Here is a 26,079-nt window from a genome sequence, read left to right as displayed (position 1 = left end):
AAACAACTTGTCTTAGTAGGAAGTAAACAAACAACTTGTCTTTTACTACTAAGTAAACAAACAATTTATTTTTTAGTAAAAAGTAAACAAACTACTTCTCTTTGAGTAGGAAGTAAACAAACAACTTGTCTTTAACAAACGACTTTTCTTTTAGTAGGAAGTAAAAAAAAAAGAACTAGTCTTTTCATAGGAAGTAAACAAACAACTAGTCTTTTAGTAGGAAGTAAACAAACAACTTGTCTTTTAGTAGAAGTAAACACGACTTTTCTATTAGTAGGAAGTAAAAAAAACAACTAGTCTTTTCATAGGAAGTAAACAAACAACTTGTCTTATAGTAGTAAGTAAACAAACAACTAGTCTTTTAGTGGGAAGTAAACAAACAACTTGTATTAGTAGGAAGTAAACAAACAACTTGTCTTAGTAGGAAGTAAAAAAACAACTTGTCTTTTACTACTAAGTAAACAAACAATTTCTTTTTTAGTAGGAAGTAAACAAACAACTTGTCTTTAACAAATGACTTTTCTTTTAGTAGGAAGTAACAAAAACAACTAGTCTTTTCATAGGAAGTAAACAAACAACTTGTCTTATAGTAGTAAGTAAACAAACAACTAGTCTTTTAGTAAGAAGCAAACAAACAACTTAGTAGGAAGTAAACAAACAACTTGTCTTTTAGTACTAAGTAAACAAACAATTTCTCTTTTAGTAGGAAGTAAACAAACAACTTTTCTTTTAGTTAGAAGTAAACAAACAACTCGTCTTTTAGTAGGAAGTAAACAAATAACTTTTCTTTTAGTAGAAGTAAACAAACAACTTGTCTTTTAGTAGAAGTAAACAAACAACTTGTCTTTTTGTAGGAAGTAAACAAACTTGCCTATCAGGGTTTTGGTGTCTGTGGTGTTTGGTGTCTTGGAGGCGGGGCCACAATGTTGGACCTTCAACACCCGTGTTGTATGTGTTTTTAGTTGGCCATGTCGAGCCTGATCAGAGGTAACGAGCTGGAGCTGGCTGCATGCATGGGTATAGTTCTTGGACCGCCGGCTGACCAGAGCACCGCTTACTGCCTTGAGCTCCTGGCCAGGAAATACATGGCTCCGCCCACATGGTAAGGGTCCTTACCAGACAAGGATGAACTATATTCCCAGTTTTTGTATGATCCGGTTTTCTTTATAAAACTGTGTTTTACAATAATTGTGGGTGTCTGGAACGAATGAATTGGTCTGCATTATTTCTTATAGGAACATTTTATTTGTTGGACCTTTTGGATCAGATTACTAATCAAAATCTAGGTACCACATTATCTTTTTTTGTCCGGGAAGGCTGTCCACAAGGTAGTGGAGTGTGTTTATTGGAATTGTCCACCATTCTTCCAAAAGGCCTGGCCCTGTGTCCGTTTTAAATCATCCCAAATTTGTTCTATTAGGTTCAGATCAGGACTCTGTGCAGGCCAGTCAAGTTCACCCACACCAGACTCGGTCATCCATGTCTTTATGGACCTTGCTTTGTGCACTGGTGCACAGTCATGTTGGAAGAGGAAGGGGCCCGCTCCAAACTGTTCCCACAAGGTTGGGAGCGTGGATCTGTCCGAAAAATATTTTTGGTATCCTGGAGCATTCAAAGTTCCTTTCACTGGAACTAAGGGGCCAAGCCCCAAACTCCTGAAAAACAAACTCCACACCATAATTCCTCCTCCAACAAATTTCACACTCTGCATAATGCAGTCCGAAATGTACCGTTCTCCTGGCAACCTCCAAACCCAGACTCATCCATCCGATTGGCAGATGGAAATGTGTGATTCATCACTCCAGAGAAGGGTTCTCCACTGCTCTAGAGTCCAATGGCGACGTGCTTTACACCACTTTGCATTGGACTTGGTGATGTATGGCTTAGATGCAGCTGCTCGGCCGTGGAGACACATTTCATGAAGCTCTCTGTGTACTGTACGTGGGCTAATTGGAAGGTCACATGAAGTTCGGAGCTCTGTAGCAACTGACTCTGCAGACAGTCTTTGCATTATGCGCTTCATCATCTGCTGACCCCTCTCTGGCAGTTTAAGTGGCCTATCACTTGGTGGCTGAGTTGCTGTTGTTCTCAAAATCTTCAATTTTCTTATAATAAAGCCGACTGTTGACTTTGGAATATTTAGCAGCGAGGAAATTTCACGACAGGATTTGTTCCACAGGTGGCATCCTATGACAGATCCATGCTGGAAATCGCTGAAAGCGGCCCATTCTTTCACAAATGTTTCTAGAAACAGTCCCCATGCCTAAGTGGTTGAAACACGTTCATGGACTGATTTTTCGTTGTTGTTGCTGTGTTTGCATCCAGGGAGCTCTCAGCTGATATACTTACAATGATTCCTGAGAACCATACTTTACTGGCTAAGGTGTGTGCATTTTACACAGGAAGCACTGCGGAAATCAACCAAATGCATGAACGGGTGAGTGGCCGACGTCGTAATAACAATAATCACTCAGTGAAATTACTTTGCCACCATTTTTCTGAATTGAAACAAAAATATGTATTTGCAGACAAGGAGCTCGATCTCTCAAGTTAATGAGCCAATTTTTGTATGAATTTTGCAAAAGTGATCCATTCTGCAAACATACTGATTAAACAGCCTCTGACTGAATTCTGGAATGTCCACTTTAGATCATAATTAAGATAGTAAATCACATGTAAGCTAGGACTGGGCGATGTATCGATATACTCGATATATCGCGGGTTTGTCTCTGTGCGATATAGAAAATGACTATATCGTGATATTCAAGTATTCAAACCCTGTTTCCATATAAGTTGGGAAATTGTGTTAGATGTAGATATAAACAGAATACAATGATTTGCAAATCATTTTCAACCCATATCCAGTTGAATATGCTACAAAGACAACATATTTGATGTTCAAACTGATAAACTTTTTTTTTTGTTGCAAATAATCATTAACTTTAGAATTTGATGCCAGCAACACATGACAAAGAAGTGGGGAAAGGTGGCAACAAATACTGATAAAGTTGAGGAATGCTCATCAAACACTTATTTGGAACATCCCACAGGTGTGCAGGCTAATTGGGAACAGGTGGGTGCCATGATTGGGTATAAAAACAGCTTCCCAAAAAATGCTCAGTCTTTCACAAGAAAGGATGGGGCGAGGTACACCCCTTTGTCCACAACTGCGTGAGCAAATAGTCAAACAGTTTAAGAACAACGTTTCTCAAAGTGCAATTGCTAGAAATTTAGGGATTTCAACATCTACGGTCCATAATATCATCAAAAGGTTCAGAGAATCCGCAAACCAACATTGAATGACCGTGACCTTCGATCCCTCAGACGGCACTGTATCAAAAACCGACATCAATCTCTAAAGGATATCATCACATGGGCTCAGGAACACTTCAGAAAACCACTGTCACTAAATAGTTTGTCGCTTCATCCGTAAGTGCAAGTTAAAGCTCTACTATGCAAAGCGAAAACCATTTATCAACAACATCCAGAAACATAGCCGGCTTCTATGGGCCCGAGATCATCTAAGATGGACTGATGCAAAGTGGAAAAGTGTTCTGTGGTCTGACGAGTCCACATTTCAAATTGTTTTTGGGAATATTCGACATCGTATCATCCGGACCAAAGGGGAAGTGAACCATCCAGACTGTCATCGACGCAAAGTTCAAAAGCCAGCATCTGTGATTGTATGGGGGTGCATTAGTGCCCAAGGCATGGGTAACTTACACATCTGTGAAGGCACCATTAATGCTGAAAGGTACATACAGGTTTTGGAACAACATATGCTGCGCCGTCTTTTTCATGGACGCCCCTGCTTATTTCTGCAAGACGATGCCAAGCCACATTCAGCATGTGTTACAACAGCATGGCTTCATAAAAAAAAGAGTGCGGGTACTTTCCTGGGCCGCCTGCAGTCCAGACCTGTCTCCCATCGAAAATGTGTGGCGCATTATGAAGCGTAAAATACGACAGCAGAGACCCCGGACTGTTGAACGACTGAACCTCTACATAAAGGAATGGGAAAGAATTCCACTTTCAAAGCTTCAACAATTAGTTTCCTCAGTTCCCAAACGTTTATTGAGTGTTGTTAAAAGAAAAGCTGATGTAACACAGTGGTGAACATGCGTTTTCCCAACTACTTTGGCACCTGTTGCAGCCATGAAATTCTAAGTAAATTATTATTTGCAAAAAAAAAAAAAAAAAGTTTATGAGTTTGAACATCAAATATCTTGTTTTCGTAGTGCATTCAATTGAATATGGGTTGAAAAGGATTCTCAAATCATATTATTCCGTCTATATTTACATCTAACACAATTTCCCAACTCATATGGAAATGGGGTTTGTAGAAAATGACTATATCGTGATATTCGAGTATACGTTTTCACCAGGCCTAGTGTAAGCCTTTGTCTTCATCCCGTCATCATATTAAGAACAAAACCAAATTATTTTTGTCATTTCAGTGCCGTCTTCCCCCAGTAGAGGTGTGCAAAGCCCTGGCAGAGGAAGCCATGTGCGACGGAGATCTCTTTTCAGCCGTTAAATATCACCTTCTGACCTCTGAACCCGAAAACGCCCTTAAGATGGGGATAGATCATATCAAAGGTATTGACCCCTGTCAAAAAGTATGAATGCAACCATATATTTAATCGTTGAGAATCAGCACCCCCAAGTCAGAGTCCATGGTTCTCGCCCGGAAAAGGGTGGAGTGCCGTCTCCAGGTTGGGGAGGAGACTCAGCCCCAACCGGAGGAGTTCAAGTACCTCGGAGTCTTGTTCACGAGTGAGGGAAGAGTGGATCGTAAGGTCGACAGGCGGATCGGTGCAGCGTCTTCAGTAATGCGGACGCCGTATCGACCCGTTGTGGTGTCAATCTACGTTCCCATCCTCACCTACGGTCATGCGCTTTGGGTTAGGACCGAAAGGACAAGATCGCGGCTACAAGCGGCCGAAATGAGTTTCCTCCTCCAGGTGGCGGGGCTCTCCTTTAGGGTGAGAAGCTCTGTCATCCACATGGAGAGGAGCCAGATGAGGTGGTTCAGGCATCTGGTCAGGATGCCACCCGAACGCCTCCCTAGAGAGGTGCTACGGGCACGTCCGACCGGCAGGAGGCCACGGGGAAAACCCAGGACACGTTGGGAAGACTATGTCTCCCGGCTGGCCTGGGAACGCCTAGGGATCCCTCGAGAGGAGCTGGACGGAGTCGCTGGGGAGAGGGAAGTCTGGGCTTCCCTGCTTAGGCTGCTGCCCCCGACCTCGGATAAGCGGAAGAAGACGGATGGATGGATGGATTGTACTAGTTCGAAATTATTTCGCATTGATCAGATTGATTACCTAATTTATTTTGATCTGACATGCTTCTTTACCTAACCGCGGATGATTTCCTAAAAGGTGTGCTGTTATATTGCCAGTACACTCGGTGGCAAAATGTCCTTCGAAACACTCTGACTGACCTAGCTAATTTTGTTACCAAATTTGAACAAAAAAGACAGGACACATTGGTGGGACTATATCTTTCAGCTGGCCTGGGAACGCCTCGGGATCCCTCAGGAGGGGCTGGACAAAGTGGCCGGGGAGAGGGAAGTCTGGGCTTCTCTGTTTGTGTCAGGACATCTATTTTACAGACAAGAAGCAAGGAATTAAACGGAGACAGGATTCAATTTGGCTCAATGAGGAGAATCGTGTAGACCTGCATCCTTGTACAGTGGCGTCCCGCGCTCTGACGAAAAGTTGCACACCTCCTTTTTTTTGGACTTTCCTTGATTACATGACAACAGCTGTTTCTAAAGGAAGGGGGGTCGTAAACAGCCGTTGCCCTCGGTCACAAAACAGTTCAAAGAAAAGATGCCCGGAGCTTGCGATACAAGATATCCTTTTTTTAATTCCCTAACACAGGTGTGTCAAAGGTACCGCCCGAGGGCCGGATCAGGCCCGCGAACAGGTTTCATCCGGCCCGCGGGATGAGTTTGCCAAGTATAAAAATGAGCCGCAATTTTTGAATGAAAGAAACTGCTGTTCTAAATGTGTCCACTAGATGTCGCAATAGCAATTCTTTGTATCTTTGTAGGTAATGCCACATATGTAAAAAAGATAAAATAAACCATGTTAGCGCACCAGTTGAGAAAAATGAGCAAACTACATAAATAACATCCTGTAATTTGATTTTGATATCATTTTCTTATCTTGGTAGATTGAAAATCAACACTAATGAGTTGACTGATGAATATTATCACATAATGTATTCAGAAAATATAAGTAACGACAAGTAAAGATAGAATAATATTAACCGCAAAAGGTAAGTGTAAAAAAACCTAACAACGTTATGATCTGTACATTTTCACAATGTGCTTGTTCTATTTTTAAACAAAGAAAACAATCTGAAGTTATCTTTATGTTTAAGTTATCGTGCCGTGATTTTACCAGTCCGGCCCACTTGGTAGTAGATTTTTCTCCATGTGGGCCCCGATCGAAAATGACTTTGACACCCTGTGTTATCACTATTTGTTTCTTTTATTTTGCACGTCTAGACAGATATTTGTATTTATTATTAAATTATTATAATTATTATAAAATTAAATACATTATTTTACTGTTATAGTTTTATTCCCATTATTGCTTTTTATTTTTATTCTTATTTTAATATTTTTCTATTTTGTTTCCATTTAAACCCACATTATTTACTTTTTAAATTGATCTCAACTCTGTGCATTGCCACTGGAATTTTAATTTTCCTGAAGGAACTCTTATGAAGGAATCAATAAAGTACTATCTATCTATCATCCATCTATCTATCTATCTATCTATCTATCTATCTATCTATCTATCTATCTATCTATCTATCTATCTATCTATCTATCTATCTATCTATCTATCTATCTATCTATCTATCTATCTATCTATCTATCTATCTATTACTTCAATAATCCATTGAGAGAAATGACATTGTCAGGTTCAAACACTGATGACATCTATTAAACAAAACAAGAAGCAAGGAATTTAACACAGACAGAATAAAATTTGGCTCAATTGAGGAGAAACGTCCGGACTGTACTCCTTGTACATTTCCACCACGCTCTGACGAAAGATTGTACGCTCTTTTATTTGTACTTTCCCCAAGTACATGGCAACAGCTGTTTTTAAAGGAAGGGGGATGTAAACAAGTGCTGTCTTTGGCCAAAAAACAGTTTAAAAAAAGGCCCCTGGAGGGAAATCTGGTCCTGCTTCCCCTCCGCTTTGTAGTTCTCGGGTCAAGACAAAATCCTTCTATCAAAGAAACAGAACAACTTTATGTTGCTTCCCATCCTACACGGTGGAGTTTTAAAAGCCTTCTTCTTGGTAGGATCAAAGACAGCTTTTGTCTTCTCGCCGGGAACTCACGGCAACACAAAGTTAAGTGATAACTTCGATACAATTATTCTGACAGACATTACAATTATACTAGTACGACGATAGTACTGCTTACTTGAAGAATAAATACTTGTCTACAATTAATTACATGCTCGTTTTTTTCTCATTCCTGCCAGACCAGATGAGTGGATCCGACTGGACGGTGGACAGTGTTCGACCGATCCTGGACTTGCTGAGTTATATCAAAACGGACCGACTTCTCATGGCCAAGCTCACAGAGTAAAAAAAAAACTTGTAGTTATGGAAATATTCATTGTTTTCCTCACTTTGTGGTTACTTTTCCGTAAATTGTCAGAATTGACACTATCCTCGTGTGTGTTGGTAGAGCTCGCAGTGAGCTGTTGATCCTGTGCGGTTACATCGGAAGTCTGCTGGCCATACAGAGACAGTACTCGAGCATTGTACCCGCTCTGTACGAGTACACCAGGTAGAAGCATGGATTCGCTATGAGAATGTACGACTACCCTATTTTTCGGATTATAAGTCGCTTCGGAGTATAAGTCGCACCGGCCGAAAATGCATAATAAAGAAGGAAAAAAAACATATATACGTCGCACTGGAGGATAGGTCGCATTTTTGGGGGAAATTAATTTGATAAAACCCAACACCAAGAATAGACATTCGAAAGGTAATTTAAAATAAATAAAGAATAGTGAACAACAGGCTGAATAAGTGTACGTTATGTGACGCATAAATAACCAACTGAGAAGGTGCCTGGTATGTTTACGTAACATATTATGGTAAGAGTCATTCAAATAATTATAACATATAGAACAGGGGTCTCAAACTCAACTTACCTGGGGGCCACTGGATTCAGAAACTGGGTGAGGCTGGGCCGCAAAAAAAGATTTCTTTTTAATGAATTCACCTTCTAGGAATTGCTTTCCCGCCCTAGCAACATACTTGCCAACTTTCGCAATCTTTATGGGAAACGCCCGAATATCAGTGCGTAGTCATTCTCCCGGTTTTAACCCGGACAACAATATTAAAGGCCTACTGAAATGAGATTTTCTTATTTAAACGGGAATAGCAGGTCCATTCTATGTGTCATACTTAATCATTTCGCGATATTGACATATTTTTGCTTAAAGGATTTAGTAGAGAACATCGACGATAAAGTTCGCAACTTTTTGTCGCTAATAAAAAAAGCCTTGCCTGTACCAGAAGTAGCAGACGATGTGCATGTGACGTCACGGGTTGTTGGGCTCCTCACATCCTCACATTGTTTATAATCATAGCCACCAGCAGCAAGAACAATTTGGACCGAGAAAGCGACGATTTCCCCATTAATTTGAGCGAGGATGAAAGATTTGTGAAGTGAGTGAAGCACTAAAAAAAAAAAAAAAGGCGACGGCTCCAGGCGACGGCAGTGTGAGCGATTCAGATGTTATTAGACACATTTACTAAGATAATTCTGGAAAATCCCTTATCTGCTTATTGTGTTAATAGTGTTTTAGTGAGATTATAAAGTCATACCTGAAAGTCGGAGGGCTGCGGTGAACGCCAGTGTCTCTGAGAGAAGCCAAGATCACAGCTGCCTTTTTGACAGCTGCAGGAGGAGGTCTCATAATCCACTCAAGTCTCCGTTAAGAGCCGACTTAATATCACAATTTTCCCATCCAAAAACTTGCTGGTTGATGTAGAGAAACATGTTAGCTTGACCGCTCTGTGTTAAAGCTTCACAACTAACAAAGAAACACAGGCCGTGTTTCGGTTGCTAAAGGCAGCTGCAATCCACCGCTTTCCACCAACAGCATTCTTCTTTATAGTATCCATTATTAATTGAACAAATTGCAAAAGATTCAGCAACACAGAAGTCCAAAATACTGTGTAATTATGCGATGAAAAGAGACGACTTTTAGCCGTGAGTGGTGCTGGGCTGAAATGTTCGCTCCAACCAATAATGTCACAAGCACGCATCAACATACCCGTCAACATTCCGCGACGTTTTCAACAGGATACCTCGCGGGAAATTTAAAATTGCCATTTAGTAAACTAAAAAGGCCGTATTGGCATGTGTTGCAATGTTGATATTTCATCATTGATATATAAACTATCAGACTGCGTGGTCGGTTGTAGTGGGTTTCAGTAGGCCTTTAAGGGCGTGCCGAGATGGCACTGCCTTTAACGTCGTCTACAACCTACCGTCTCGTCTGCTTTTCCACTATACAAACAGCGTGTGGCCCAGACACTTATTGTATGAGGCTTCAGCAGACCCATGAAAGTGACTGCAAGACATACTTGATCAACAGCCATACAGGTCACACTGAGGGTTGCCTTATAAACAACTTTAACACTGTTACAAATATGCGCCACACTGTGAACCCACACCAAACAAGATTGACAAACATATTTTGGGAGAACATCCGCACTGTAACACAACATAAACACAACAGAACAAATACCCAGAATCCAATGCAGCCCTAACTCTACCAGGTGGGGGTTGGGGGAGGCGGGGGTGTATATTGTAGCCCGGAAGAGTTAGGGCTGCATGGGATTCTGGGTATTTGTTCTGTTCTGTTACTGTGCGGATGATCTCCCAAAAAGTGTTTTTTTTTCATTCTAGTTTGGTGTGGATTCACAATGTGGCGCATATTTGTAACAGTGTTAAAGTTGTTTATACAGCCACTCTCAGTGTGACCTGTATGGCTGTTGATCAACTATGACTTGCAGTCGCTTACTACATCTATAGAAACCACACACAATAGGTGGCTAGGCTGGTACGCCATTTGTACAGAATGTAGAGGACGCTAAGGGCAGTGCCTCTAGGGTGCCTACTTAATATTATTATTTGGATAAAATTTAGGAGAATTATTATCCCTGGGGGGTCACCGAAAATTGTGAGTCTCCAGGAAAAGTCGAGGTTATAGAAAAGTATGACGCTGTAGAGCGGCATTCATATAAAACTCGCGGGCCGCACCAACATTAAATTTTCATATTAAGGTGCGGGCCGCAAAAAAACGTCTCGCAGGCCGTAATTGGCCCGCGGGCCGCGTGTTTGAGACCCCTGATATACAGCATGCCATACGTTTACCAAACAATCTGTCACTCCTAATCGATAAATCCCAAGAAATCTTCTTTCTCGATGTCGCTTCTAAACAACTCTACCAACTCCAAAGCTATGCGCCGCTTCCTCTTGTCGTTTTCTGCTGCATATTTCACTACGTCCAGCTTGTAATCGGCAGTACATGATTTTCTTTTCGGTGCCATTTTTGTTCAGCCCTTCTCAGTTTTTATAAGTTACCGCCAACGATGAAATTATCCATTTTAATAGCTCTGGCAGTAGCATATAGCAGTTAGCATTCCATGACCCACAATGCACGTCTGCCATGACCCTCCCCCGCCAAATTCTTATTGGCTGACGTGTGTGTGACGATTGCTGACGTTTTCTGTGTCTCTTCCGCGAATGAGATAAATAATATTATTTGATATTTTACGGTAATGTGTTAATAATTTCACACATACAAACCCTGTTTCCATATGAGTTGGGATATTGTGTTAGATGTAAATATAAACGGAATACAATGATTTGCAAATCCTTTTCAACCCATATTTTGCTGAATGCACTACAAAAACAAGATATTTGATGTTCAAACTCATAATTGTTTTTTTTTTTTTTTCAAATAATAATTAACTTAGAATTTCATGGCTGCAACACGTGCCAAAGTAGTTGGGAAAGCGCATTTTCACCACTGTGTTAAATCACCTTTTCTTTTAACAACACTCAATAAATGTTTGGGAACTGAGGAAACTAATTGTAGAAGCTTTGAAAGTGGAATTCTTTCCCATTCTTGTTTTATGTAGAGCTTCAGTGGTAAAACAGTCCGGGGTCTCCGCTGTCATATTTAACGCTTCATAATGCGCCACACATTTTCGATGGAAGACATGTCTGGACTGCAGGCGGGCCAGGAAAATACCCGCACTCTTTCACTACAAAGCCACGCTGTTGTAACACGTGGCTTGGCATTGTCTTGCTGAAATAAGCAGGGGCGTCCATGATAACGTTACTTGGATGACAACATATGTTGCTCCAAAACCTGTATGGACCATTCAGCATTAATGGTGCCTTCACAGATGTGTAAGTTACCCATGCCTTGGGCACTAATACACCCCCATACCATCACACATGCTGGCTTTTGAACTTTGCGCCTATAACAATCCGGGTAGTTATTTTCCTCTTTGTTCCGGAGGACACCACGTCCGCAGTTTCCAAATATAATTTGAAATGTGGACTCGTCAGACCACAGAACACCTTTCCACTTTGCATTAGTCCATCTTAGATGAAGCGAAGCTGGTGCCGTTCCTCGGTGTTGATAAATGGCTTTCGCTTTGCATAGTACAGTTTTATCTTGCACTTACAGATGTAGCGACCAACTGTAGTTACTGACAGTGGTTTTCTAATGTGTTCCTGAGCCCATGTGGTGATATCCTTTGCACACCGATGTCGGTTTTTGATGCAGTACCGCCTGAGGGATCAAAAGTCCGTAATATCATCGCCTACGTGCAGTGATTTCTCCTGATTCTCTGAACCTTTTGATGATTTTACGGACCGTAGATGGTAAAATCCCTAAATTCCTTGCAATAGCACGTTGAGAAATGTTGTTCTAAAACTGTTCGACAATTTGCTTACAAAGTGGTGAACCTCACCCCATCCTTGTTTGTGAATTACTTAGTATTTCATGGAAGCTGCTTTTATACCCAATCATGGCGCCCAACTGTTCCCAATTAGCCTGCACACCTGTGGGATGTTCCAAATAAGTGTTTTGATGAGCATTCCTCAAATTTATCAGTATTTTTTGCCACATTTCCCAACTTATTTGTCACGTGTTGCTGGCATCAAATTCTAAAGTTAATGATTATTTGCAACAAAAAAAAATGTTTATCAGTTTGACCATCAAACATGTTGTCTTTGTAGCATATTCAACTGAATATGGGTTGAAAATGATTTGTGAATCATTGTATTCCATTTATATTTACATCTAACACAATTGGAAACGGGGTTTGTAAGTCGCTCCGTAGTATAGGTCGGACCCCAGGCCAAAACTATGAAAAAAACTGCGACTTATAGTCCAAAAAATACGGTAATTGGCAGCGAATTGGAAGTAATTGGACTTCTTACTATTCATTTATTCACCTTGATGCATATTTTTGTTGCATGTATTGCACCACACAATGAACAGTTAGGAAAAAGGGAGATGTCAGAATGATGGGACAGCTCAAAAAGTGTTTCAGCCCTGCGCGACTCCGGAGTTTGGTGCCTTGCTGAAGGGCACCCTGTAAGTACTCCGGAAGCAAACCAGCTTCTCTCCAGTAATCCGTTTCCTCTGAAAACCTTTGCCACATAGTAAAGCACAATAATTTCAGACAAAATTCAAAATGAGTTGTATTGGGTTTTCTGAAAACTATATAAAAATAGAATTGAACACAGAACCATTTTTTTTTTCTCGACATTCTGGAACCTTACTAGGTATGTTTTCAAGTTAGAGTGATTAAACGTAAACTCACATTTCAAAGAAAAAGATCCAGTGACGTGGTATTGTTTTTTTTTTTACGTACACTATGTTGCCAAAACTACTCACATATGAACTTAAAATGCATCCAGGGTTCAATATGATGTCGGTCCACATTTCACAGCTATTACAGCTTCAACTCCTCTGGGAAGGCTGTCCACAAGGTTGCAGAGTGTGTATATAGGAATTTTTGACCATTCTTCCAAAAGCCTGGGTCTCAGTCTCCGTTGTAATTCATCCCAAAGGTGTTCCATCGGTCAGGTCAGGACTCTGTGCAGGCCAGTCAAGTTCATCCTCACCAGATTCTGTCATCCATGTCTTTATGGACCTTTTTTTGTGCACAATCATGTTGGAAGAGGAAGGGGCCCGCTCCAGGAGTCGGGCTTGGCCCCTTAGTTCCAGTGAAAGGAACTTTGAATGCTCCAGGATACCCAAAAATTTTGGACAATTCCACAAACGGTTTGGAGTAAACCCCTGCCTCTTCCAACATGACTGTGCACCAGCGCACAAAGCAAAGTCCATAAAGACATGAATGACAAGAGTCTGGTGTGGATTAACTTGACTGGCCTGCACAGAGTCCTGACCTGAACCACATAGAACACCTTTAGGATGAACTACAACAGAGACTGAGAATCAGGCCTTCTCGACTAACATCAGTGTGTGACCTCACCAATGCGCTTTTGGGAGAATGGTGGAAAATTCCTATAAACACGACATCATATTGAACCCTATGGTTTAGGAATGGGATGGCCTTTTAAGTTCATATACCAAGTCCCACTGGGGTGAGTTTTTCCTTGACCTTATGTGGGCTCTGTACCGTGAATGTCGTTGTGGCTTTTGCAGCCCTTTGAGACACTTGTAATTTAGGGCTATATAAATAAACATTGATTGATTGATTGATTGATAAGTTGAGCTTGAAGTTGCCTGGGTAGTTTGGTTCTCTAAAGAAAATACCTCATTTGAATCTAAATATAAATCCAAACAAATCAACAAACAACCTAGTTGTCTACTGTGGCTCTAAAGCTTTACCACTGCCAAGATGCCATTGAGCAAAGCACCAAAAGCCCTGCTGCTTCGGGGCACATCCCTCCTCTGTATGTACAAACCCCAAAAACAGTGAACCAGTTTTTTAAATGGTACATAAAAACAAACAGAATACAATGATTTGTAAATCCTTTTCAACCTATATTCAATTGAATAGACTGCAAAGACATGATACTCAACGTTCGAACCCGAAAACTTTATTTTTTGCAAGTATTAGCTTATTTGGAATTTGATGCCTACTACATGTTTCAAAAAAGCTGGCATGCGTGGCAAAAAAGACTGAGAAAGTTAAGGACTGCTCATCAAACACTTATTTGGAGGAACAGGCTAATTGGGAACAGGTGGGTTACATGATTGGGTATAAAAGCAACTTCCATGAAATGCTCAGTCATTCACAAACAAGGATGGGGCGAAGGTCACCACTTGGTCAACAAATGCGTGAGCAAATTGTCCAACAGTTTAAGAACAACATTTCCCGACGAGCTATTGCAAGAAATTTAGGGATTTCCCCTTCTACGGTCCGTAATATCATCAAAAGGTTCAAAAAATGAAATCACTGATATTACGGACCTTCAATCCCTGAGGCGGTACTGCATCAAGTGTGTAAAGGATATCACCACATGGGCTAAGGAACACTTCAGAAAACCACTGTCAGCAACTATAGTTTATCGCTACATTTGTAGGTGAAAGCCATTTATCAACAACACCCAGAAACGCCGCCGGCTTCGCTGGGCCAGAGCCCATCTAAGATGGACTGATGCAAAGTGGAAAAGTGTACTGTGGTCTGACGAGTCCACATTTCAAATTGTTTTTGGAACCTGTGGACGAAAGAGGAAAATAACTATCTTGATTGTTCAAGGCGCAAAGTTCAGAAGCCAGCACCTGTGATGGTATGGAGATGTATTAGTGCCCAAGGCATGGGTAACTTACACATCTGTGAAAGCACAATTCATGCTGAAAGGTACAAACAGGTTTTGGAGCAACATATTTTGCCATCCAAGCAACGTTCTCATGGACGCCCCTGCTTATTTCAGCAAGACAATGCCAAGCCATGTCTCCAGACCTGTCTCCCATTGAAAATGTGTGGCGCAATATGAAGCCTAAAATACCACAACGGACAACCCCGGACTGTTGAACAACTTAAGCTGTACATCAAGCAAGAATGGGAAAGAATTCCACCTAAAAAATGTGGTCTTGTCTGTTCTTAAACGTTTAGTGAGTGTTGTTAAAAGGAAAGGCCATGTAACACAGTGGTAAAAATGACCCTGTGCCAACTTTTTTGCAATGTGTTGCTGCCGTTAAATTCTAAGTTAATAACTGCAAAAATTCTCAGTTTGAACATTAAATATCTTGTCTTTGCAGTCTATTCAATTGAATATAAGTTGAAAAGGATTTGCAAATCATTCTTTTCTCTTTTTATTTACCATTTTCGCAACGTGCCAACTTCACTGCTTTTGGGGTTTCTGTAATAACAATCACCCCATCTGAGCACCGTAAAGTTTCATAACGATATAATATCAAGACGATGAAAAAAAAAAAACCTAGCGGTAAATTTAACAATGACTCTTAAGTTTTCCTCTCTGTTATGCAGTCAGTTATTGAAGCGGAGAGAAGTGAATCTTCCTCTGAAAATTGAGCAGCTGTCGATGGAGCTGGATGCCTGGCGGGCGTGCACTCAAAGTAACAGCAAGTAGGTCAACACACACACACACACACACAAACACACACACGCGCGCATGCACAGACTCACACACACACAAAGGGTACGACAATACATTGGGTGGTCTATGTTCGGTAGTACTATAAATCAACAATACGCAACTTATATTCACTTTATCAACTTCTGTTGATGACATTCTGTACACTACAACTCCTCCTTAATGCTCCTTATACTACAGAGTCCGCACTACACCCAAATTGCGACGCGACCAGAGTTGTACTCTTGAGGACAGGACTTGTAATTCTCATCCAAAACACTAGGTGGCAGTGTCTCCTGAGGGACCAACCGCAGCTGTCGTTGGCTAAATATTTCTTGTGTGGTAGTGAGCGATGACAGCAGCAACCCACCATCCTTGTCGGGGTTCAAAATAATGGAAAATAACATTTTGGTTTACAAACCCCGTTTCCATATGAGTTGGGAAATTGTGTTAAATGTAAATATAAACGGAATACAATGATTTGCAAATCATTTTCAGCCCATTTTCAGTTGAATATGCTACAAAGACAACATATTTGATGTTCAAACTCGAACATTTTTTTTTTTTTTTTTTGCAAACACTTTGGCTGCAACACGTGCCAAAGTAGTTGGGAAAGGGCATGTTCACCACTGTGTTACATCACCTTTTCTTTTAACAACACTCAATAAACGTTTGGGAACTGAGGAAACTAATTGTTGAGGCTTTGAAAGTGGAATTATTTCCCATTCTTGTTTTTTTTATGTAGAGCTTCAGTCATTCAACAGTCCGGGGTCTCCGCTGTCGTGTTTTATGCTTCATAATACGCCACACATTTTCGATGGGAGACAGGTCTGGACTGCAGGCGGGCCAGGAAAGTACCCGCACTCTGTAACACGTGCTGAATGTGGCTTGGCATTGTCTTGCTGAAAAAAGCAGGGGCGTCCATGCGAAAGATGGCGCTTAGATGGCAGCATATGTTGTTCCAAAACCTGTATGTACCTTTCAGCATTCAATCAATGTTTACTTTTATAGCCCTAAATCATTAGTGTCTCAAAGGGCTGCACAAACCATGACACAGACCACTACCACATCCTCGGTAGGCCCACATAAGGGCAAGGAAAACTCACACCCAGTGGGACGTCTGTGACAATGATGACTATGAGAACCTTGGAGAGGACGAAAGCAATGGATGTCGAGCGGGTCTAACATGATACTGTGAAAGTTAAATCCATATTGGATCCAACACAGTCGCGAGAGTCCAGTCCAAAGCGGATACAACACAGCAGCGAGAGTCCCGTTCACAGCGGAGCCAGCAGGAAACCATCCCAAGCTGAGGCGGATCAGCAGCGCAGAGATGTCCCCAGCCGATACACAGGCAAGCAGTACATAGCCACCGGATCGGACCGGACCCCCTCCACAAGGGAGAGTGGGACATAGGAGAAAAAGAAAACAAACGGCAGATCAACTGGTCTAAAAAGGGAGTCTATTTAAAGGCTAGAGTATACAAATGAGTTTTAAGGTGAGACTTAAATGCTTCTACTGAGGTGGCATCTCGAACTGTTACCGGATGGGCATTCCAGAGTACTGGAGCCCGGAATGAAAACGCTCTATAGCCCGCAGACTTTTTTTGGGCTTTGGGAATCACTATTAAGCCGGAGTCCTTTGAACGCAGATTTCTTGCCGGGACATATGGTACAATACAATCGGCAAGATAGGATGGAGCTGGACCGTGTAGTATTTTATACGTAAGTAGTAAAACCTTAAAGTCACATCTTAAGTGCACAGGAAGCCAGTGCAGGTGAGCCAGTACAGGCGTAATGTGATCAAACTTTCTTGTTCTTGTCAAAAGTCTAGCAGCCGCATTTTGTACCAACTGTAATCTTTTAAGGCTAGACATGGGGAGACCCGAAAATAATGCGTTACAGTAATCGAGGCGAGACGTAACAAACGCATGGATAATGATCTCAGCGTCTTTAGTGGACAGAATGGAGCGAATTTTAGCGATATTACGGAGATGAAAGAAGGCCGTTTTAGTAACGCTTTTAATGTGTGACTCAAAGGAGAGAGTTGGGTCGAAGATAATACCCAGATTCTTTAACGTGTCGCCTAGTTTAAGTGTTTGGTTGTCAAACGTTAGAGTTGTATTATTAAATAGAGGTCGGTGTCTAGCAGGACCGATAATCAGCATTTCCGTTTTTTTGGCGTTGAGTTGCAAAATGTTAGCGGACATCCATTGTTTAATTTCATTAAGACACGCCTCCAGCTGACTACAATCCGGCGTGTTGGTCAGCTTTAGGGGCATGTAGAGTTGGGTGTCATCAGCATAACAGTGAAAGCTAACACCGTATTTGCGTATGATGTCACCTAGCGGCAGCATGTAGATGCTGAAGAGTGCAGGGCCAAGGACCGAACCCTGGGGAACTCCACACGTTACCTTAACGTAGTCCGAGGTCACATTGTTATGGGAGACACACTGCATCCTATCAGTAAGATAAGAGTTAAACCAAGACAGGGCTAATACCAATTCGTGTTTTGATACGTTCTAATAAAATATTATGATCGACAGTATCGAAAGCAGCGCTAAGATCGAGGAGCAGCAACATTGATGACGCATCAGAATCCATCGTTAGCAATAGATCATTAGTCATTTTTGCGATGGCTGTCTCAGTAGAGTGATTTGCCCTGAAACCGGATTGAAAGGTTTCACATAGATTGTTAGACGCTAAGTGTTCATTTAACTGCTCCGCAGCAATTTTTTCGAGGATTTTTGAAATAAAGGGAAGGTGAGACACCGGTCGGTAGTTTACCATGAGGTCAGGATCGAGGTTAGGTCTTTTAAGGAGAGGATGAATAACCGCTTTTTTGAATGCTAGGGGAACAGCGCCCGAGGAAAGTGATAAGTTTATAATATTTAGCACTGATGGACCTAATAATACAAAGAGCTCCTTGATAAGTTTCCCAGGAAGAGGGTCAAGTAAAGATGTTGTTTGTTTTATTCCATTTACACGTTGTAACAATTCCTCTAATGTTATTTCCTCAAATTGAGAGAAACTATTTTGGAGGGCAGTATCCGCCGTATATACCATCGTGTCAGTGTTAATAGAACCCCGTTGTAGCTGGGATGCATTGTCTTTAATCTCCTTTCTAATGACTTCAATTTTCTTATCAAAGAATTGCATAAAGTCATCAGCTGAGTGGGTGGAGCTACTGAAAGGGGTCCCTTGTTGGGTTAGCGATGCTACCGTACTAAACAAAAATTTAGGATCGTTTTTATTACGGTGGATGAGATTTGATTAATATATAGCTTTAGCTAAGATAAGCATGTGTTTATAAGTTATTAAACTATCACTCCATGCTTGATGGTGCACCTCAAGTTTAGTCGTGCGCTATTTGCGTTCCAGCTTTCTACATAATGATTTCTGAGCTCTAGTTTCTTCTGTAAACCGCGGGGTACGCTTTTTTGGAGCCTTTTTTAACTTTAACGGTGCTATGTTATCAATGGTTTCGCGCAGGGCGTCGTTAAAGTTGTTAGTGAGTTTATCATTAATGGTGCCTTCACAGATGTGTAAATTACCCATGCCTTGGGCACTAATGCACCACCATACCATCACAGATGCTGGCTTTTGAACTTTGCGTCGATAACAGTCTGGATGGTTGGCTTCCCCTTTGGTCCGGATGACACGATGTCGAATATTTCCAAAAACAATTTGAAAGGTGGACTCGTCAGACCACAGAACACTTTTCCACTTTGCATCAGTCCATCTTAGAGAAGCCGGCGGCGTTTCTGGATGTTGTTGATAAATGGCTTTTGCTTTTTAACTTGCACTTACAGATGTAGTGATGAACTGTATTTAGTGACAGTGGTTTTCTAAAGTGTTCCTGATCCCATGTGATGATATCCTTTAGAGATTGATGTCGGTTTTTGATACAGTGCCGGCTGTGGGATCGAAGGTCACGGTCATTCAATGTTGGTTTCTGGCAATGCCGCTTACGTGGAGTGATTTCTCCAGATTCTCTGAACCTTTTGATAATATTGTGAACCGTAGATGTTGAAATCCCTAAATTTCTTGTAATTGCACTTTAAGAAACGTTGTTTTTAAACTGTTTGACTATTCGCTCACACAGTTGTGGACAAAGGGGTGTACCTCGCCCCATCCTTTCTTGTTAAAGACTCAGCATTTTTTGGGAAGCTGTTTTTATACCCAATCATGGCACCCACCTGTTCCCAATTAGCCTGCACACCTGTGGGATGTTCCAAATAAGTGTTTGATGAGCATTCCTCAACTTCATCAGTATGTATTGCCACTTTTCCCAACTTCTTTGTCATGTGTTGCTGGCATCAAATTTTAAAGTTAATGATTATTTGCAAAAAAAAACCTTTATCAGTTTGAACTTAAAATATGTTGTCTTTGTAGCAAATTCAACTGAATATGGGTTGAAAATGATTTGCAAATCATTGTATTCCGTTTATACAGTATTTACATCTAACACAATTTCCCAACTCATATGGAAACAGTGTTTGTAGAATAGCTTCGTGGTGGGTAAGCTCAACCAAACGCACTCCTTACATTAGGCGCACCGGGTTATAAGGCGCACTGTCGAGTTTTGAGGAACAAAAAGGAATTTAAGTGCGCCTTGTCGTCCGAAAAACACGGTAGGTTATCGTTGTTCGACCAACACTAGTGTTGCCGTGTCCTGGTGTCCCTGGCAGTAGATCGTTGACAAGTTCTTCCTTCCCAGCAGGTAGGAAACATTGATACAACGTTGATGTCCTTTAAAACTGACTTGGAAACAACGTTGCAAAATAGTTGTGTTTGTACATTAAGACGACGTTGATGTCCGACGTTGAAACCACTTTGTTGGTTAGGAAATGACCAAATTTTTCAATTGTCAAATCAACGTCACAACCTGACATTGAATAAACACTGTCAAAATGATTATATTATTATTATATCATTCACATGTGAATAATGCTGTATAATAGACTGTATTTATATTATTCACATATGAATAATGCTGCATAACAGACCGTATTTATATTATTCACATGTGAATATTGCATATAATAGACTGTATTTAGTATATTCACATGTGAATAATGCTGTATAATAGACTGTACTTATAGTATTCACATGTGGATAATGCTCTATAATAGACTGTATTTATATCATTCACATGTGAATAATGCCGTAAAATAGACTGTATTTATAATATTCACATGTGAATAATGCTGTATAATAAACTGTATTTATTTTATTCACATGTGAATAATGCTGTATAATAATCTGTATTTAAATTATTCACATGTGAATAATGCTGTAAAATAGGCTGTATTTATATTATTCATATGTGAATAATGCTGTATCATAATGCTGTATAATAGACTGTAATTAGATTATTCACATGTAAATAATGCCGTAAAATATACTATTTTTATATTATTCACCTGTGAATAATGCTGTATAATGAACTGTATTTATATTATTCACATGTAAAAAATACTAAGTGTTTGTTGTTTATTGTGAGCGAACTGTGGTGCTGAATTTATCTCAGGGATCAATAAAGTACTTTCTATTCTATTCTATTTTGAAAAGCATGTTGTTTCAACGTTATATTCGTGTTGTAAAATATTGATTGGAAATCGACCAAAATTCAATGGTCTAATCAACATTAGAACCCAACACTTCTGTGAAGGTTCTCATTCATCCAGGTCATTCTCATCTCTAAGACAAACCAGCTGGACTGTTTGGTTTGTCTTAGAAGACGTTTCGCTGCTCATCTGAGTAGGCTTCGTTAGTTCGACTTCATAGACTAAGATTGGTCAGATCTAGTCCTAGTCTAGACTAGTTCTAGACTAGATCTGACCAATCTAAGGCTATGAGCACAAATAGGCTTCATCAATTCGTGTGCATAGACTTAGATTGGTTTGATCTAGTCCTAGTCTAGCCTAGTCCTAGACTAGATCCGACCAATCTAAGGCTATGAGCACGAGTAGACTTCATCAATTCATGTTCATAGACTTAGATTGGTCAGATCTAGTCCTAGTCTAAACTAGTCTTAAACTAGAATTGACCAATCTAAGGCTATGAGCACGAGTAGGCTTCATCAATTTGTGTTCATAGACTTAGATTGGTCTGATTTAGTCTTGACTAGACTATTCCTAGACTAGATCTGACCAATCTAAGGCTATGAGCACGAATAGGCTTCATCAATTTGTGTTCATAGACTTAGATTGGTCAGATCTAGTCTTAGACTAGACTAGTTCTAGACTAGAACTGACCAATCTAAGGCTATGAGCACGAGTAGGCTTCATCAAGTCGTGTTCATATACAAACCCCGTTTCCATATAAGTTGGGAAATTGTGTTAAATGTAAATAGAAACGGAATACAATGATTTGCAAATAATTTTCAACCCATATTCAGTTGAATATGCTACAAACACAACATATTTGATGTTCAAACTGATAAACTTTTTTTTTTGCAAATAATCATTAACTTTAGAATTTGATGCCAGCAACATGTGACAAAGAAGTTGGGAAAGGTGGCAAAAAATACTGATACATTTGAGGAATGCTCATCAAAACACTTATTTGGAACATCCCACAGGTGTGCAGGCTAATTGGGAACAGTTGGGTGCCATGATTGGGTATAAAAGCAGCTTCCATGAAATGCTAAGTAATTCACAAACAAGGATGGGGCGAGGGTCACCACTTTGTAAGCAAATTGTCGAACAGTTTTAGGACAACATTCCTCAAAGAGCTATTGCAAGGAATTTAGGGATTTTACCATCTACGGTCCGTAAAATCATCAAAAGTTTCAGAGAACCTGGAGAAATCACTGCACGTAAGCGATGATATTACGGACCTTTGATCCCTCAGGCGGTACTGCATCAAAAACCAACATCAGTGTGTAAAGGATATCACCACATGGGCTCAGGAACACTTCATAAAACCACTGTCAGTAACTACAGTTGGTCGCTACATCTGTAAGTGCAAGTTAAAACTCTGCTATGCAAATCCAAACCCATTTACCAACCACACCATGAAACGCCCCCGGCTTTGCTGGGCCCGAGATCATCCAAGATGGACTTATGCAAAGTGGAAAAGGGTTCTGTGGTCTGACGAGTCCCCATTTCAAATTATATTTGGAAACAGGGGATGTGGTGTCTTCCAGAACATAGAGGAAAATAACAATTCGGATTGTTATAGGTGCAAAGTCCAAAAGCCAGCGTCTGTGATGGTATGGGGGTGTATTAGTGCCCAAGGCATGGGTAACTTACACATCTGTGAAGGCACCATTAATGCTGAAAGGTACATACAGGTTTTGGAACAACATATGTTGCCATCTAAGTGCCGTCTTTTTCATGGACGCCCCTGCTTATTTCAGCAAGACAATGCCAAGCCACGTGTTAGAACAGCAAGGCTTCGTAGTAAAAGACTTCGGGTACTTTCCTGGGCCTCTGAGAATAATACAGTGTTTTTCTGAAATATTACCCATATTAAATGCTGAATAAGTGGACGGCGACTAGACCATAACTCACAGGTTCAAGCTGCTCCACCGTCACGTCTCCTCAGGCCGCAGTTGGCTCTCTCTCCTCTCTCTCACTCTCTCTCTCTGGTGGAAGCGCAGGCTCAAACAACCCAATATTACAAGAAAACGTGGAGTTTTTGTACCGCTGTTTTTTTGTTTTGTTTTGTTTTTTACATCCCTAACAGGAATTTATTAATGTTGTTTAAAGAAAAAAATAAATAAAAACACACACAGGCAGAGGGCACTTTTTAAGACGAAGCACCCAAACCAACATTTTATCAGGACCGTACCCGCCCACCAACCGCCCGCTGAAATATATCAGAGGTTGTCCGCCTTTACCACTCACAGAACTATTTAAACCTGTTTCACAGAGTAATGATGACAATTGGAGCTGCTATCGTTACCGCGATTATACAATACCGTTCATCCTGATTGCAAGAACATGGACGTGCCGATTGTTGGTCCGGCAACATGTGTGCAGCTTCCGCAATTACACGTTCGAGATTGAAAGGCATACTGGGTGATACAGAGTACACTGATGGTTGTGAAATAAACAACTTTAACACTTACTAATATGCGCCACGCTGTGAAGCCACACAATACAAGATTGACAAACACATTTCGGGAGAACATCCTCACAGTAACACAGCATAAACGCAACACAAGAAATACCCATAATCCTTTGTATTCGTGATACTCCTGAATATATTTTACACCCCCGCGCCCCCAACCCCGCCCACCTTACCGACGCACGCACGGGGGAGGGGGGTCTCAAACTCAACTTACCTGGGGGCCACTGGATTCAGAAACTGGGTGAGGCTGGGCCGCAAAAAAATATTTATTTTTAATGAATTCACCTTCTATGAATTGCTTTCCCGCCCTAGCAACATACTTGCCAACTCTCGCAATCTTTATGGGAAACGCCCGAATATCAGTGCGTAGTCATTCTCCCGGTTTTAACCCGGACAACAATATTAAAGGCCTACTGAAATGAAATTTTCTTATTTAAACGGGGATAACAGATCCATTCTATGTGTCAAACTTGATCATTTCGCGATATTGCAATATTTTTGCTGAAAGGATTTAGTAGAGAACATTGACAATAAAGTTTGCAACTTTTGGTCGCTAATAAAAAAGCCTTGCCTTTACCGAGAGTAGCAGACGATGTGCGCGTGACGTCACGGGTTGTAGGGCTTCTCACATCCTCACGTTGTTTACAATCATAGCCAGAAGCAGCTACAGCTATTAGGACCGAGAAAGCGACAATTTCCCATTAATTTGAGCGAGGATGAAAGATTTGTGGATGCGGAAATTTAGAGTGAAGGACTAGAAAAAAAAAGAAAGAAAAAAAAGGCGATTGCAGTAGGAGCGATTCAGATGTTATTAGACACATTTACTAGGATAATTCTGGAAAATCCCTTATCTGCCTATTGAGTTGCTAGTGTTCTAGTGAGATTAAATAGTACCTGAAAGTCACGGGTGTGTTGACCCAGTGTCTCTGAGGGAAGTCACGCAGCTGCAGCAGGATGGAAGCTCCGCTGATGTCTCCGGTAAGAGCCGACTTATTACCACAATTTTCTCACCGAAAACTGCCGGTTGACATGTGGTCGGGATCCATGTTCGCTTGACCGCTCTGATCCGTAGTAAAGCTTCACCTTCGGGAATTTTAAACAAGGAAACACCGGCTGTGTTTGTGTTGCTAAAGGCTAAAAGCTTCCCAACTCCATCTTTCTACTTTGAAGTCTCCATTATTAATTGAACAAATTGCAAAAGATTCAGCATCACAGATGTCCAAAATACTGTGTAATTATGCCATTAAAGCAGACTACTTATAGCTTGGATCGGGCTGGAAAATAACATCCGCTACAACCCGAGATGTCAAACGTACGCGTCATCATACCGCGACGTTTTCAACACGACACTTTGCGGGAAATTTAAAATTGCAATTTAGTAAACTAAAAAGGCCGTATTGGCATGTGTTGCAATGTTAATATTTCATCATTGATATATAAACTATCAGACTGCGTGGTCGGTAGTAGTGGGTTTCAGTAGGCCTTTAATTCATCCCTCTTATAGCTCGAATTTTAACAGCCCAAGTCGAAATATTTTACTTAAACATTGATTAAAAAAATGTTACTGTACTGTATAAGGACACATGTATGTCTGCCTTTTTGACAGTCCTCCATCCGAGTGTCAGAAAGAAAAGTTCCAAAGCCTTGAGAGGAGAATCCTACCTTCGAACGCAGGTATTGTAAGAACTGTCCTGAACCTCTAAAATGTTGACCAAACCCGAATCAAACCACCTTCTCTCCCTCCGTTAGTGTTGTGTGGAGCTGATTATGTGACGGGTTCCAATCTCCCGAGCCACTCCGATGTTCAGCTTTCCTGTTTCACTGGTCACAGAATACAGGTGAGTCTTTCTGTTCACCGGCCGGCTGGTGCGATCAACCTGGCGGATATTGCTGAGGTACTAATGCAGGGAAGCCCAAAGCGGGGCCCGCCAAAAGGTGGCTACCAAATGTAATACATTAGTCATCATAATGACCTTCCATTTTATCTATATAAAAAGGACAGCTGTTACTAATACATACGTAAAAATTCTGGAGTTAACACAACTTGTAGTCACACGTTATCTACTGTTTAAAAATCACTCCCTGACGGTGTCAATCAAAGCTAATTACCGTATTTTCCGGACTACAAGGCACACTTAAAATCCTTTTTTTCCCTCAAAACTCGAGACTGCGCCTTATAACAGAATAATCCTGGTTTGCAATTTTTTTTGATACATGGTGTAATAAGTGTGACCAGTAGATGGCAGTCAAACATTAGAGATGCGTGTAGACTGCCTTGTTAGGACAATATGTCTCAAGTAAACAACACAGACATTTTATATGTTCCATTGAAAATATAGAACATTAC

At 40.9% G+C, this 26,079-nt stretch overlaps 1 protein-coding gene across 1 annotated transcript in view; it reads left to right on the top strand.

Moving 5' to 3' along the window:
- The window catches only part of wdr17 (WD repeat domain 17), a 105,348-nt gene that overhangs the window by 77,209 nt on the left and 2,060 nt on the right, over nucleotides 1–26,079 (top strand). The window contains exons 24-31 of the mRNA XM_061907280.1: nucleotides 963–1,102; nucleotides 2,326–2,437; nucleotides 4,458–4,599; nucleotides 7,517–7,619; nucleotides 7,726–7,827; nucleotides 15,546–15,644; nucleotides 25,339–25,406; nucleotides 25,482–25,570. Coding sequence (XP_061763264.1) covers nucleotides 963–1,102; nucleotides 2,326–2,437; nucleotides 4,458–4,599; nucleotides 7,517–7,619; nucleotides 7,726–7,827; nucleotides 15,546–15,644; nucleotides 25,339–25,406; nucleotides 25,482–25,570 — 855 coding nt within the window. The remainder of the gene's footprint in view (nucleotides 1–962; nucleotides 1,103–2,325; nucleotides 2,438–4,457; nucleotides 4,600–7,516; nucleotides 7,620–7,725; nucleotides 7,828–15,545; nucleotides 15,645–25,338; nucleotides 25,407–25,481; nucleotides 25,571–26,079) is intronic.

This window comes from Nerophis ophidion, linkage group LG01 (genome assembly GCF_033978795.1).
Source record: "Nerophis ophidion isolate RoL-2023_Sa linkage group LG01, RoL_Noph_v1.0, whole genome shotgun sequence".
Classification (NCBI taxonomy): domain Eukaryota; kingdom Metazoa; phylum Chordata; class Actinopteri; order Syngnathiformes; family Syngnathidae; genus Nerophis; species Nerophis ophidion.
This window is presented reverse-complemented; position numbering and strand designations above follow the sequence as displayed.